The sequence below is a fragment of the Globicephala melas genome, chromosome 5, assembly GCF_963455315.2.
Source record: "Globicephala melas chromosome 5, mGloMel1.2, whole genome shotgun sequence".
Lineage (NCBI taxonomy): Eukaryota > Metazoa > Chordata > Mammalia > Artiodactyla > Delphinidae > Globicephala > Globicephala melas.
In genome coordinates, this window is record NC_083318.1 from 62,590,238 (window position 1) to 62,605,517 (window position 15,280).

General features: G+C 40.7%; 1 protein-coding gene across 6 annotated transcripts in view; it reads left to right on the plus strand.

Annotated features, from left to right (window-relative positions):
- The window catches only part of TBC1D1 (TBC1 domain family member 1), a 231,539-nt gene that overhangs the window by 134,720 nt on the left and 81,539 nt on the right, over positions 1-15,280 (plus strand). For all 6 annotated transcript variants that reach the window (XM_030881028.3, XM_030881020.3, XM_060299238.1 and 3 more), the window contains 3 exons: positions 2,160-2,251; positions 9,703-9,813; positions 15,031-15,159. In XM_030881028.3, the coding sequence (XP_030736888.2) occupies positions 2,160-2,251; positions 9,703-9,813; positions 15,031-15,159 (332 nt within the window). The remainder of the gene's footprint in view (positions 1-2,159; positions 2,252-9,702; positions 9,814-15,030; positions 15,160-15,280) is intronic.

Here is a 15,280-nt window from a genome sequence, read left to right on the forward strand (position 1 = left end):
ATATTATTAGTTTCAGATGTATAACATAGTGAGTCAGTATTTTTATTTCTTATGTACCATACAATATCATTATGACATTATTGACTGTATTCCCTGTGCTGTACATTACATCCCTGTGACTTATTTATTTTATAACTGGTAGTTTAAATCCCCTGGTACATCTTAATCCCCTTCACCTATTTCACCTTTCCCCCCTTCCCCTCCCCCCTGCGACCACTAGTCCTTTGTTAAGTCTGTTTCTGTTTTGTTATATTTGTTTGTTTTTTAGATTCCACGTACAAGTGGAAACATACAGTACTTGTCTTTTTCTGGCTGACTTACTTCACTTAGCACTTCACTTCCGTGTTGAAGGCAGTGGCGTCAGGTGGCTTGACTGCCTGGGTAAAGGAGCAGTGGAGTGTCCTAGGGTGGTCTCTGGGGGCAGACGGATGTGGGTCAGATTCTGACTTTGTCCCTTCTTTAGCTGATAACCTTGGGCAAGGCATTTGACTTCACTATGCCTCAGTTTCTTCATCTATAGACCTTGGAATTGCTTAAAATAGTGCCCACTCCAAGGATTATGTTGAGGATCAGATGAGATTATTTATGTAGTGTTGCATGAAGTGGCACAGCAATCACTTAAGAAATATTGGCTTTTATTTTTATGGTGGCCTCAGGGTTTTCTTGGCCAAAAAAAGAAAACGGTGGTGGAAAGAGGAAGGACTTCTGGGAGCTGCAGTGGTTTGAGTAGGGGCAGCGACCTCGCCACCGCCTGTTAGGAGGGTGAGGGCCCTGCCTTCTGCTGCAGGGGGCGGGGTGGGTGATGGAGGAGCACTGGCGCTGGGGCAGGCTTGGCTGCTGATTGGCCTCCTGACCTGTCAGTCGCCTGGCTTCTCCGGACCTCAGCAAACTCATCTGTAAAACAGAGGCCTGGTTTCCAAGTCCCTGTTCAGAGCTGTCCCCTCTGGCCATCCTAGTAATGTAGATAAATCTGGCCCAGAGACTTGGCCAAGGCCCTGCCCAGTGGCTCACCCTCAGGAGGAGAAGACGGGGTGGCATGTGGATGGGGACAGGACTGCCCTGGGAATAAAAGTAATCAGCAGCAGTTTTTTTCCCACGATAGTTAGGTCAACAAATCCTTTCATCCCAAATCTTTTCATCATGGGTAGCATTTATCTCTGGCGCCAAGAAAAGGCAAAACAGGGTCTGAGCCATATATGTGTGGAGAAGGAACTTTCTGAAATACCAGATTCTAATGGACATTAAAATTGCAACTTTATTTTAATGACTTTCCCTCAGAATCCTTTGTAATGTTATTTAAGTGGCCATAAGACTATTACTAAGCATGTGGTGGTAAAGGGAAAGTTGGTTGCCACACAAATCACTTTCTTGTGAAAGAGCCTAGCCTAACCTGTAAGAGAAGAATGTTGGTCAGTTTTCAAATGGGGCAGTAGTTGTTTATCCTTAAGGGAGATTGTCTAGTTTACATATAAATACTCCCTGAGAATTTATCGTTTCCTGCGGACAATGTTCTGGCTGTGTGAGGTGTTCTAACATGGAGTAGTGGCGAAAAAAGGCAATTTGGAACCACACAAAGCTGACGTAGAGTCCAGTATGGGGTCTTTGGGAATTAACTGAGCTCTCTGGGTCTCAGTTTCCTTAACTGTAAAATGGGGCTAATCGAGTCCTCTTTACCAGATTGTTCTGAGTATTAAATGAAATGATACAGGCCTGATGTTTAAGTCAGTGCCTACCACGTGAGGGCTCAATCAAAAAATGTTGCTTAGGGGCTTCCCGGTGGCGCAGTAATTGAGGGTCTGCCTGCCGATGCAGGGGACGCGGGTTTGTACCCCGGTCCGGGAGGATCCCACATGCCGCAGAGCGGCTGGGCCCGTGAGCCATGGCCGCTGAGCCTGCGCGTCCAGAGCCTGTGCTCCGCAGCGGGAGAGGCCACAACAGTGAGAGGCCCGCATACCGCAAAAAAAAAAAAAAAAAAAATGTTGCTTGTTGTCAGGGTCATCATCATCACCGACATTATGGATTAGACTTTCCATAAAACCTCAGAAGCCTGAAGAAGGTGGTTAAGTCATGTAAGAGGGGGGAGTGAGCATGGGAAGTGTTAACTCTACCTCGTAACTGTTACCTAGAGTGTTCTCATATCTCTTTTTTTCTCTTAATAGGAATGAATTCTTCCAAAACCAAACTAGAACTCCAGAAGCACCTGACAACATTAACTAATCAGGAGCAAGCAACTATTTTTGAGGAGGTTCAGGTACAGTACTGGTTTTAAATTTCCAGAAGGAAGAAAGGAGGCAGCTTCTCTGTGAAATTTTATTTATAAAAAATAGCAAAGCAAACCTGTCAGATCCTCAAGGAAGTGGGCCTGAGTTCCTCTAGGTTTAAGCTTTAACCTGCCCTCGGGACAGGGGCCAGGTCAGAATTGCAGATTCCTATCAGGGCTTGGTTTTTCACGTGAAAACTACTAAACCAGGGGAACTCTCCCTTAAGGAACGAGAGAAAGGAAATAATAAAGTGGAGAGAGCCTCAGCCCGGGAGACATGGGACCTGGATTTTGGTCCCTGAGCACTGCTCTCCCTGGGAGACCTCTTTTTTTTTTTTTTTTTTTTTGCCGTACGCGGGCCTCTCACCGTTGTGGCTTCTCCCATTGCGGGGCACAGCCTCCGGACGCGCGGGCTCAGAGGCCATGGCTCACGGGCCCAGCCGCTCCGCGGCATGTGGGATCTTCCCAGACTGGGGCATGAACCCGTGTCCCCTGCGTTGGCAGGCAGACTCTCAACCACTGCGCCACCAGGGAAACCCTCCCTGGAAGACCTCTGCTAGCTCCTTCCTGCTTGGGATTTCAGCCCTAAGTGTGAGAGTCTTAAGGATATAACATTTTGTACATGAAATTAAACATAACTTTTCTTCCTCGCTCTTTTTTTTCAGTTTTGAAAATAAATTTAGGTGTTACCTACTATATGGTATATCAAACCTAAACATAAAAACAAAATACAGAAGAAAACCCAAGCTCATCGGTTTTCTGCATTAAGCCCGGAACTACACTGTCATCCTTGCGTTTAGATGCACTTATCTCGGGAAACCACACTGTGTGTTCTGGCATGCCCATAGTCTGTTCATTATGAATCTTTAATGAGCTCATCAAAAATTTCATGTCTGCTTTAGCCGAGGGGCATTTTCTGTGGTTCTGTGGCACTTTCCTAGGGAGGAGAGTACATCAGAACAAAGCATAAGTCTCTAGTGGGGAGGAGAGTGCCAGGGGTTCTGCACATAGAGAAGTCTTTAAACAAAACAAGATGGCTAGTAAGTCTAGACTGTAGGTTCTCTCTCCCTCTTCACTGAGGGAGAGGCTACAGACAGGGCCCGTGATCTGTTTTCTGTTAGAGTGAAAAATTAAAGAATTGTCTTTGTCTTTTTAATCACATGTTCGAGTTTTCCTTCCCTTGATCTTCTGCAGTAGGATTGGCATATGTATGTTTGAAGGAGAGCATAGGAAGAGTTTTTTAATTTCATAAATAGCTTAGAATGTAACTTTCACAATTTCCAATTGCCTTTCAGTTTTCTTATTTTCTTTTGAATTGACTTGAGACACACTACTTTGTTTTTTCTTAAAGGATCTTTAGCGTTCTAAGTATGCAGTACTCTCAGACAAATTTAATGTGATTTGTACTTGGAATTCATAAATGGATGGACAATTTGCTTCTGATTGTTAATGCATTTGTGATGGGAGCTGGGTCCTTTTTCTTTTTTTTTTTTAAATTTATTTTAATTTATTTTTGGCTGTGTTGGGTCTTCGTTGCTGCGCTCAGGCTTTCTGTAGTTGCGGCGAGCAGGGGCTACTTTTCGTAGCGGTGCGTTGGCTTCTCATTGCAGTGGCTTCTCTTGTTGCAGAGCACAGGCTCTAGGCGCGTGGACTTCAGTAGTTGTGGCACACAGGCTCAGTAGTTGTGGCTCACGGGCTCTAGAGTGCAGGCTCAGTAGTTGTGGCACATGGGCTTAGTTGCTCCGCAGCATGTGAGATCTTCCTGGACCAGGGCTCGAACTCATGTCCCCTACATTGGCAGGTGGATTCTTCTTTTTTTTCTTTTTTTGTGGTACGCGGACCTCTTACTGTTGTGGCCTCTCCCGTTGCGGAGCACAGGCTCTGGACGCACAGGCTCAGCGACCATGGCTCACAGGCCCAGCCGTTCCGCGGCATGTGGGATCTTCCCGGACCGGGGCACGAACCCGTGTCCCCTGCACCGGCAGGCGGACTCTCAACTACTGCGCCACCAGGGAAGCCCTGGCAGGTGGGTTCTTAACCACTGCGCCACCAGGGAAGCCCAGAGCTGGGTCCTTTTTCATCTGATGCTAGCCCACTTTGCTGTTTTAGTGCCATCAAGTCACTTTGGGGAATATCTTTCTAGCAAGCATAGAAGATGCACCTTCCTCCCCTACTGTAAGTTTGTTTTCTTTTTTATTTAGATAGCACTGTGTAGCTTTCCCCAAAACAGTGTGGTGAATCAGGATAGGTAATACCCCAGATACCCTTCTGCAGCAATGATTATGTTCTTGATGGATGTGATTTTGAGATTCTCTTTGATCCATGTGAGTGTGAGACACTCAGTATAAAAAATGGCAAAGAGACTTTAGAGAAAATCAGTGACAAAAGTTTGTTTTAAAAAAATGGATTCAGTTAATATCCTGGGATCCCTGTGTGGTGTTGGAGAAGGCTCTGTAGTTTTTTGATTGGTTTAAAGACCAAAGGGAAGTCATTGTTCATTGGCTTTGAAAAGCCAGCTCGTACTTTGTCCTCCATCATTGTAGGTGTGGCTCTTTTTTGAATAATACAAATTTAACATGGATCTCTTCTTCTGATGGCTTATTGGTAGTCTTATTAAATTATTTACTCAATGACCATTCTTGTTTTTTTATAAAATATTTTATAAACCAAGTCACTAGTTTCTTTTTAGGTAGTAGTTCTTGCTAATGCATTTGAAAATCATGCATTTCAAACAGATCATAAGGAAAAAGGTGGCTTTGCAGTGTCATGATACCTCTTTTAAATAGAATGGTTAATATTTTCCTTTGTATGGTTTTTTTCCTGGAGAATGATTTGTTTCTGAGGAAATTCTCCAAGGGCAAATTTTTATAAAACAAATGTAATTACTATTGAAATCAATAGTACATGATTGCTTAAATAGTTATTAAAACATATATATTCAGTGTTTTTGTAAATAAATGTTTCATGCAAAAAAAAAAAAGTGCAACCCAAACAGAACCATAAAGAAAAAGAAATCATTAATTACTGTGCAGATGATGCTGGGGAAGTATCACTGCTGCAAATAAGCCGGCTTTGACTTTGAGCTCTGTGAGGAGAACTTGGGGCCAGATGGGCCTGTGGGTGTGCTAACCCTTCTAAGAGGACTCAAGACACTGCAGAGCCACTTTTTAATTTAGGACCTTGTTGAAGTGTACATTTTTCAAACATGTCAAAGTGGGCGAATGAGAATGTGACCCTTGGGTGGGGTCTGACTCTGTCCAGGTGCTGTCCCCTGCTGACTGAGTGTGCTGAGTTTACATAGGTCGTCCTCAGGGAGAAGTTGCTTTCAGTCTGAGTTGGGCTAGTGAAGAAACTGTCTCAAAGTCGAATTCTCTTCATTTGAATGAGTGTATTTCAGGGAATGACTTAATAAATACTCAGTAGGTAAATCAAGTAGATTTATAGTCAGTAGATGTCGATAACGGATTAAATAATGTGACTTTTCACAAGTTAAAGATAAGTGGTTGGAGGAATTTTTTTTCACTTTGTACAGAATATAGAGCAGCTTAATTGGATTTTTCCATGGTTTTAAAATTATTTCTTGCAAGATTTCATTATACTTTTTAAAAAAGATGTCAGGCTGTAGTCCAGGTGAGCACTGCCATTTTCAGTAGACTCCTCAGAAGACCATAGGCTTTCTCAGCATTCTGATATTCATTAACCAGTGTTAGAAATGGATTTCAAATTGCTTTTACAACCAATTTATAGGCCCGCCCTCATAGAAATGAGGTTAAGAAACACGTAACAACATTGGCTTTGTTGCTTTTAACAGGCAATTAATTGTTTTATATTGTTCTTTTTTTAAAAATGAAATATAACTATAGAAAAGCACACAAATCAGTGGTATATAGTTCAATGAAATAAAAAAATTTTTGAGATATAGTTGATTTATAATATTACGTAAGTTTCAGGTGTGCAATGTAGTGATTCACAATTTTTAAAGGTTATATTCTATAGTTATTATAAAATAATTTTTTAAATATTTATTTATTTATTTATTTATTATTCTATAGTTATTATAAAATAATTTTTTAAATATTTATTTATTTATTTATTTATTTATTTATTTTTGGCTGTGTTGGGTCTTCGTTTCTGTGCGAGGGCTTTCTCTAGTTGCGGCAAGCGGGAGCCACTCTTCATCGCGGTGTGCGGGCCTCTCACTATCGTGGCCTCTCTTGTTGTGGAGCACAGGCTCCAGATGCGCAGGCTCAGTAGTTGTGGCTCACGGGCCTAGTTCCTCCGCGGCATGTGGGATCTTCCCAGACCAGGGCTCAAACCCGTGTCCCCTGCATTGGCAGGCAGATTCTCAACCACTGCACCACCAGGGAAGCCCTGTCAGTGAATTTTTATAAGATGAATACAGCTGTGCAGCAGCACGCAGATTAGGAAATAGAGCGTGTCCAGTCCCTCCGAACCCCCCCTTGGTCCTGCCCCAGGTGACCACCATCCTGACTCCTGACTCCTGACTCCGTAGGTTAACTTTGAGTAATAAGCAAGTTAATTTTTGACTGCAAAGGGATGTTATCCAACTTCATTCCCCATTATTTTCCTCAGACCTGTCTCTCTGTCATGAATGCTTATAAAGTTAAATCATCTTCAGGAAATAATGATTTGTCCCTTTGCAGGATGGTGAAGTTCCCTGGGAGGCACTCAGGAGATGATACCTTGCTAATCGTTTTCACTAAATAGCAGGGTACCCCCTAGTCATGTTTCAGTTATTTTAAGAAAGGGTTTATTTCTTGACCTTGTATGACACCACAGACATGGTCTTCTCAGCCTCACTGACTTTCCCCTGTGATGTTTAACGAGCTCCTTGATGCAGTGTCTGGGCAGTAGCTGTGGTAGTACATTGTGCTCAGTTTAGTCTCATTTTCTGTCCATTCAAGTAGTTTCTTTCATGTATATGCTGAGGGAAAGAGAATGTATTAATAATGCTCCTCTCCTGTTACTGCATTCTTAGCCTTTTTTGATATGTTGAAATAAGTGATTATGAAGAATTTCTCCAACAAAAATACAAATTTTCTTGTGAGAGCAGCCCAAAGGTTTGATTGAAGAATAGGAAAGGAAAGAATGGGTCAGCTCTTGGGTGCCTGCTCAGAGCCTTCGTAATTCCTGCCTGCTTCTCTTTCCTGGACTTTAAAATATATATATATACTTTATTTTTTAGAGTAGTTTTAGTTTTACAGAAAAAGTGGGTGGAAGTACAGAGAGTTCCCATAAAACTTCTCATGCCCTTCCCCCAAGCCAGTTTCCCCTATTAATATCTTGTCTCAGTGTGGTACCTTTATTACAATTGATCAGCCAATATTGATACGTCTTTAGGGATTAAAGTGTGTAGTTTACATTAGGGTTAACTCTTGGTGTGGTACATTCTGTGGGTTCTGACACATGTTTGATGGCATGTATCCACCATTATAGTATCATACAGAATTGTTTCACTGCCCTAAAGATTCTCTATGCTCCACCTTTTCACTATTCCCCAACCCCCCACCTCTGTTCCAAACCCCAGGCAACCACTGATCTTACTGTCTCCATAGTTTGTCTTTTCCAGAATGTCACATAGTTAGAATCATACTGTTTGTGTAGCCTTTTCAGTTGGACTTCTTTCCCTTAACAATATGCATTTAAGGTTCCTCCATGTCTTTTTATGGTTTGATAGCTCTTTTTAGTGCTGAGTAATATTTCATCGGATGTACCACAGTTTATCCATTCACCTGTTTAAAGACACCTGGTTGCTTCTAAATTTTAGCAATTAGGAATAAAGCTGCTATACACATTCTTGTGCAGGCTTTTGTATGGGCATAGATTTTCAACTCATTCAAGTGAATACTAAGCAGTACGATTGTTGGATCACATGGTGGGAACATGGTTAGTTTTGTAAGAAGCTGCCAAACTGGCTCCCAAAGTGCTGTAACCATATCATGTTCCCACCAGCAATGAGTGAAAGTTCCTGTTGTCTCTGGGGGCTTTTAGACTCACAGTATATCTGTAACCGTCCCGAGGTCAGCAAAATTAAGTTAGGATTGTGGTATGTGACTACCGCTTTCCTCTTTTGAAGATCTGATGGAAACTTTCTCTGGAACAACCCACGTGTTGCATAAAACATGTAAAAAATTATAACATCAAGGTTCATGGCTTGGCATCCAGATTGAGAACATCTATTCTGACCTTTAAAATATTTAATCTTTAAATCTGAAATTTGAGAGAACAGGAAGTCCTCATTGAAAACAACCTCTTCTAATCATTTACTATCCTTTCCTTGGGTAACAGGAACAACTTATTTAAAATGATCTTTGTCTTTAAGAGAGGAATGTTAGAATGCTTCTAGTCTGTGACACGAGGGGTAAAATTGTTCCTTAGTCAGCTGGGCTGCCAAGAATGGCATTGACCCGGACTCAGATGCTTGTGTAATTGATCCGTTTATTAGACACCCTGACTTTGATTTAAAGGGCAGGCTAGAGGTTTGGGGTAGGGAGGGAGGGAGGAGCAGGGCAATGGATAACTGTCGTTGTAAAAAAAAGATATTTTTCTAAAGTTTATAGACCAGAAACTTTGTTTATCTCCAGAGTAATTCAGTTTTGTTTTCTTCATATTCAGGGAAAATAATTGAATACATTAAATTAGATGGTCTTCTAAACATGAACTCTGGTATTTCAAATCCAAAGAATTTGGGGCTGGAAAAGACCTTGGAGTGTATTTTGTGCATAATCTTCATTTGAACAGACAGAGAAGCTAAGCTTAAATGACAAGCCTTTGGTCTCACTTCTAGGCAGCACCTTGAACTTACATGAGCTGATTTCTAGACCAGTGTGCTTTGCCACTAAAGGCATACAAATAATTTTTTAAAAACCAGAGGAAAAAATTGAGTCCATGCCATGAAATTTTGTGTGCAAGTGCATGCCTTGTGAGGCTTCCAGGAAGTGCTTCATGATGAACATGTTTGACATGTGGAAGGAACCATGGCCCTGGATCCAGTTGCTGGTTTGCTTTCCAGTTCCCTGACCATAAGAGTTTATAAATAAGTAACCATTGTGGCTCTTGACCTCTGGGTGTTTACACAGATTTTTGTCCTTTTCTTATGCTTTTAAGACTGTTTATTAAATATTTTGACTATGTCTCTATCTGATGTGAAATGTTTATTTTAGGTATAAGGACATCAGAGGTCAGAGGCTAAATCTGGCCCACTGGCTTCGTTATCTGTTTCTTTTTAAAAATTATCTCCAGTTGTAGGATCATTGGTGCCCCCTAGTGAGGTGATTGGGTAAAAGCACTAGTTGATGAATGGAAGCTGGTAGCATTTTCAAAGGGATGGGTTAGCAGTTTTGGTGACAATTAAAAATTAATTAATGTAATATTAATTAATTAATAAATTAATGTAATATATTCTTTTTTTTTTCATTAAGAAATTGAGACCAAGAAGTGAGCAGCGAGAGAATGAATTGATTGTTTCTTTCCTGAGATGTTTATATGAAGAGAAACAAAAAGTTCACATCCATATTGGGGAGATAAAGCAGGTATGGCATTTTTCTCTCTTCTTAAAATTTTACCAGGACACTGTGTAAAGCAGAGTCCTGAGGATTTTCTGAAGCTCTGAAACTTCTTTTTCTCCCTGAATTTTATTTTCATTTGTTAAACATGTAGGGAAATTGGGGAATATTTAGATTGTGCTTAGAAAAGGTGAGGAGAGTTTCTGTCTGCGTTGTAGTGGGAGCAGAGTAGTTGCTCTGATGAGGGGACTGGTGTAGAGCATCGAGAGTGGAGTTTACGAGTGGATGCTAGCAAGGAAAGCTCCTTGACCTGCAGGGAGCCAGTCGCTGTCACCTCACCTTTCTCCTTGATTAAATGGGACTGACATTGTACAGCTGCCTTCAGAATTACATAAAGTGCCCGGAAGCTCTTTGTAATAGAAATGCAATGTGCATAGAAGAGAGCACTACTGATAAGTCACATACAGTATTAGCCTGGTTTACGTGCTATTCAGATGTGGAGCTTCTGTCAATTCCACTTCATATGCTGGAGGTGCAGAGTTGGCCTCCTGTCCTCCTTTCCACAGCTCTGTTCAGCTTTTCTGTGTGAGGGGTGCTATCTCAGAGGCTGGGGCTGCCTGCAGGGCTCTGTCTTTGAAGAGCTTCGAGTTTGGGATTCAGGACCATTTTCCTATTTCTTTTGGACTCTCTATAAGTCAATTTATAATAACCATTATAGCTTCTAAACATGCATTTTATATTTGTTTAAGTTACTGTTAGGCCAGAAAGCCTAGAGAAAAATCAGTAAAGAATGTTCAAAGAGTCTTTAATTTCCAGAAGTATATTGCCTTTTTTTTTTTTTTTTTTTAAAAAAAAGAATACTTCCTGAGTGCTTATTCTCAAGGTGTTTTAATGCTCAGTTGTGTGCTCTCCTCTTGCTATTTTCCCTGAAAACAGCCTCTGCTTTTCCGGTAACGTAACCGTGATGCAGTTTTATTTGGATGCACACACAGCAACTCTCCCCATTTGCTTTCTGCTTTCCAGCTGGCTTTGGCAATTATGTGCCTTTGCTGAACTCCTGGTCACATACAGTGGCCAACATTGTTTTTAATTTCATCGGCCAACTCTAGGGCCCCTTAGCTGTGACCCTAATATCAGTACACTGTGTTTTTGGCCTTTGTGTGTTGACCTTCCTCCCTTCTCAGCCGGTACCCTTAAGAGAGTGGGCAAGTTCTGTTATCCTCCTGTTCACTTTTGGATGGGCCACCCAGTCTAAGTTTTCAGTTAATTCCCTAGTTCACTTGTCAACATATTTCTTTTCTCATTTTCTTTCCTTTTTTCTCTTGTGCCACTGATAGTTATTCTATGTTTGATTTTCTCTTTCCTGAGTCACTCTAACATGTTCCAACAGGAAATTGATAATTCTGAAATAATTTATAATGGCTAGAAAGGAGAATGAAGTGTTTATGGTGGATGGAAAGTTTTGCCCTAAATGCAATCTCATTTTTGTGGAACAGGGTAGTATCTTTATGATTTGGGCATAGACTAGTACAGTAAAGAAATATATTAATGTTTCTTTTATTTTCCCTCATTTGAAAACAGAATTTAATGTAAAGAAGACCAAGTCTCACAAAGTGGAACTGGTGTCTGGGCAGTAGTTGGGTGTCCCCTAGGCTGGACACCCTCTTGGGCTCCGAGTTCGGCTTTTCAGAGCTGCAGCTGCTTTAGATCAGATCGATCAGATGAACTTTTGAGAGTTCACCAATAGATTCCTGCTCTCACTTTCTGCTACCAGATAATTTAACCACATGGACTTCATTATGTTCTTATTGCTCCTAAAAATTCCTGTAACCTTTGAAAATGTGTTTTGACTTGACCTAGAGAGAGGTAGAATTGTGGTCTGCGTCCACCAGCCTTCAAAAGTAGATGGAAGGGCTTCCCTGGTGGCGCAGTGGTTGAGAGTCCGCCTGCCGATGCAGGGGACATGGGTTCGTGCCCCGGTCCGGGAAGATCCCACATGCCGCGGAGCGGCTCGGCCCGTGAGCCATGGCCGCTGAGCCTGCGCATCCGGAGCCTGTGCTCTGCAACGGGAGAGGCTGCAACAGTGAGAGGCCCGTGTACTGCAAAAAAAAAAAAAAAAAAAATGTAGATGGAAGACAATGAGCACAGTCTCAGGGCTGTACTTCTCAGAGCTGTGGTGATGCCACACTGTACATGCTTTTCAGACTGAAGTGTTAGTGTTGGATACCTGTCGGAGGAATCGTTCCGTAAAGTAGAAAACAAACTGAATGAATCCTTTGATCTTATGGGAAAGGATTCAGTTTGGGCAAGGACCTATAAATTAATAAAGTTTAGAGAGTATCATGTTTGAATCAGTGGACATATCATTTCTGCTTGTATTCACTGAGCTGGTACAAAAATTAATAATATTAAATCAACTGCCACTGATTGAACGTTTCCCATGTACTAGGTATAGTTTTAATTCTCTACATGAATTATTCCATTTTTTTCTACAACAACTTTTTTGAGATAGGTGGTATAATACCCATGTTAGAGACAAGGACATGAGGAACAGAGGTCAAGTCGTTTGCTAGAGAGTGTGGAGCCCACGTGTCTGAGGTCCAAGGACATTATCTTAAGCTCCTAAAGGGCATAATGATTAACTAACAAAATCTAATGTTATGTAACCACTCATCGATTTGTCTGGGTCCATTATCCAGTAGATAAGTTTTTCTTTCTTTTTTTTTTTTCTGACATTTTATTACAGAAAATTTCAAACATACCAAAAAGTTGAAAGAATCACACAGTGAACACTCATACCCACAATCTGGGTGAAACCATTTTAAACGTTTTGTTATGTTTGCTTTCCCATATAGCTATCCATCTATTACTCCACCTTATTTTTGATGTTTTTCAGAGTAAGTTTCTGATACTAGTACTCTTGATCCCTAAACACTTCAGTGTGCATATCATTAATTAGAATTTGATATTTATTTACAATTTTTTGGAGATAACATTTACATATAGTAAGTTGCACAAATCTTGAGTGTACCATTTGTTGAGTTTTGAGGATTTCGTGTATTTAGGTAACCCAGACCCGTATCAAGGTATAGAACATCTCCATCATGCCAGAAAGTACCCCCATACCCCGTCAGTCCTCACTCCCTCCCTCCCCCAGGCAACCACTGTTTTGATTTTTTTTTTCTACCACAGATTAGTTTTGCCTGTTTTAGAACTTTCTATAAATGGAATCATACAGTATGTTCTCTTTTAGTTCTGGCTTCTTTTGCTTAGCATAATGTTTTTGATACTGTTTTTGATATTCGTCCTTGTTGCTTCATAAATCAGTAATTATGTTCCTTTTTATTCCATTGTGTCAATAACACAGTTTGTTTCTCCATTCTCCTTTTGATGGGCACCTTAGCTATTTCTAGGTGCTGGTTATTCTGAATAAGGCTGATGGTGGATACATTGTGACATTGTGATGGGTTCTGAACTGAGAACTTCATAGTAGCTTCAGAATTTAAAACTTGGCACCAAACGTTCATGCTTAGAGTTTACCCATCTGTCTTGGGATGGGCAATGTGAGGACTGCAGTACAAATTCACTCTAGAGCCCCACACTAGAAACTTATCCAAGAACCAGCATCATCTTCAAAGGAGAAAATTCTAGATGCTTAGTTTAAAATAAACAAGGAGTGTGTTATTTTCTAAATGCAAATTATTTTCTAAACGTGAATTATTTTCTAAATGTGAATTATTTTCAGACTGCATTTGAATTACAGTGATAGACATAGAAAAGAACCTTTTTAGGTGGTAGAGGAGAGCAGAAGCAGCATTGAATTAAGTATATAGAGATTCTTATGGCCTGGTTTATAAAAAGAAAAACACAAGTGCAGTTTTTGTTCTTTCTATGTAGGATCTACTACGTTCTACCAGTCTTTTAGCCAGTATTTTCTGTATATATCAGAACAGTTAAAAGTGCTTCTTTTTTAGGAAAACTTTGGTTATGAGTTTGAAAGCAGGTCTACAGTTTCTTAACTTCGTGAGTGAACTGGTATTGAGTCAAATGCAGGCCCCTGAGAGTTCTTTGTGGGTAATTCCCTTTCCTCTAGAGGCTGACTCCAGTCTGGATAGGCTCTTACTCTTGGTAAATGATTGCACAGGACCAAACTGCAACTAGTAAGGCATCCACCCATGCTACATGACTTAGTCAGTATTTGTTGAGTGACTGCCACAGCCTGTGCTCATCACTGTTCTTCTCAACACCTGCACAATGTTAACTTGGCCAAAGCTGGAGGTGGTATGAAGGCATTTATTGTATTAATCTGCACATTTTTCTGTATGCTTGACATACGTAACAACAACAAAGAATAGTTGGTGTTTAAAGTAATGGAGGATGTGGTTGAGTATTTTTCTAACAAAATCATCATCTAGCAGAAAGCATTCAGGTAAGAATCCATAGAAGAAACAATTTAATCTAGAGTAGAGGTTTTTTGTATTTTTTTAAGCATACCTCTTTGTTAATAAGTAACATTAAACTTCATTTTGTGATTGGCAAACAAACTTTTATGTTGTCAGTTTCATGTTCCCATCAGTTAAGGGAGAGAGTTGGTTGCAGAGGAGAATGAATGGGATGATGGAAACAATAGGTGGGAGAGAGGAAAAAGACAGGATTCTGTAGTAGGGGATGAAGGGATTAGTGTAGGCAGAGAGGATGGATTCTTCAGTTAATTAGATTTATTTTGTCTCACCCTCTGAAATGCCCCCAAAAGTAAGTTGTTACTTTACTTTGAAAAGCTAATCATAGCTACCTTTGTACCAGAAGCTGTGCCCAATGTTTTACATGCTTTACGTGTTTTAATCTCACAACATAGCACTATGGTTAGATCGTGAGGTTGATCTCAATTTACAGAAGACGAAATTGTGGCTCAGAGAAAGTAAGAAACTTGCTCAAGGCCACAGCTAGTGAATGACATGTCTCTGATCCAGCCGCAGAGCCCAAGCTCTAAACTGCTTTGTTAACTGATTAGTTTCTAAGCACTTCCCTTATTTTGTTTGGAGTAGGCAAAGCAACTCTTTGAGGCAAAATTATTTCCTGGACTTGCAGTCATGTCACCAAGGAGCAGATGAGAAGAGGTCACAGAAAAAATGACCTGAGGTCAAAAAGATGCATTCTAGAGATTTTTCGGTCCTTTAAAAAGGAAGGAAAGAAGGAGGGAAGGAAGATCTAAGTGACTTAATTTTCCATTGTTTCACTTTTTAGGCATCACAGATTGCAGCAGAGAATATTGGAAGTGAATTACCATCTAGTGCCACTCGATTTAGGCTAGATATGCTGAAAAACAAAGCGAAGAGATCTTTAACGGAGTCTTTAGAAAGTATTTTGTCCCGGGTAAGTGGCATAATTCCTCCTAGTTTAAGTTAAATCACTGTTTTTGAGAGAGCATGAAATTCAGTTCTTTGCTTTCGTTCCATCAGTGTTCATCATACAGTTTAGAAGGGTGAGACCTTTT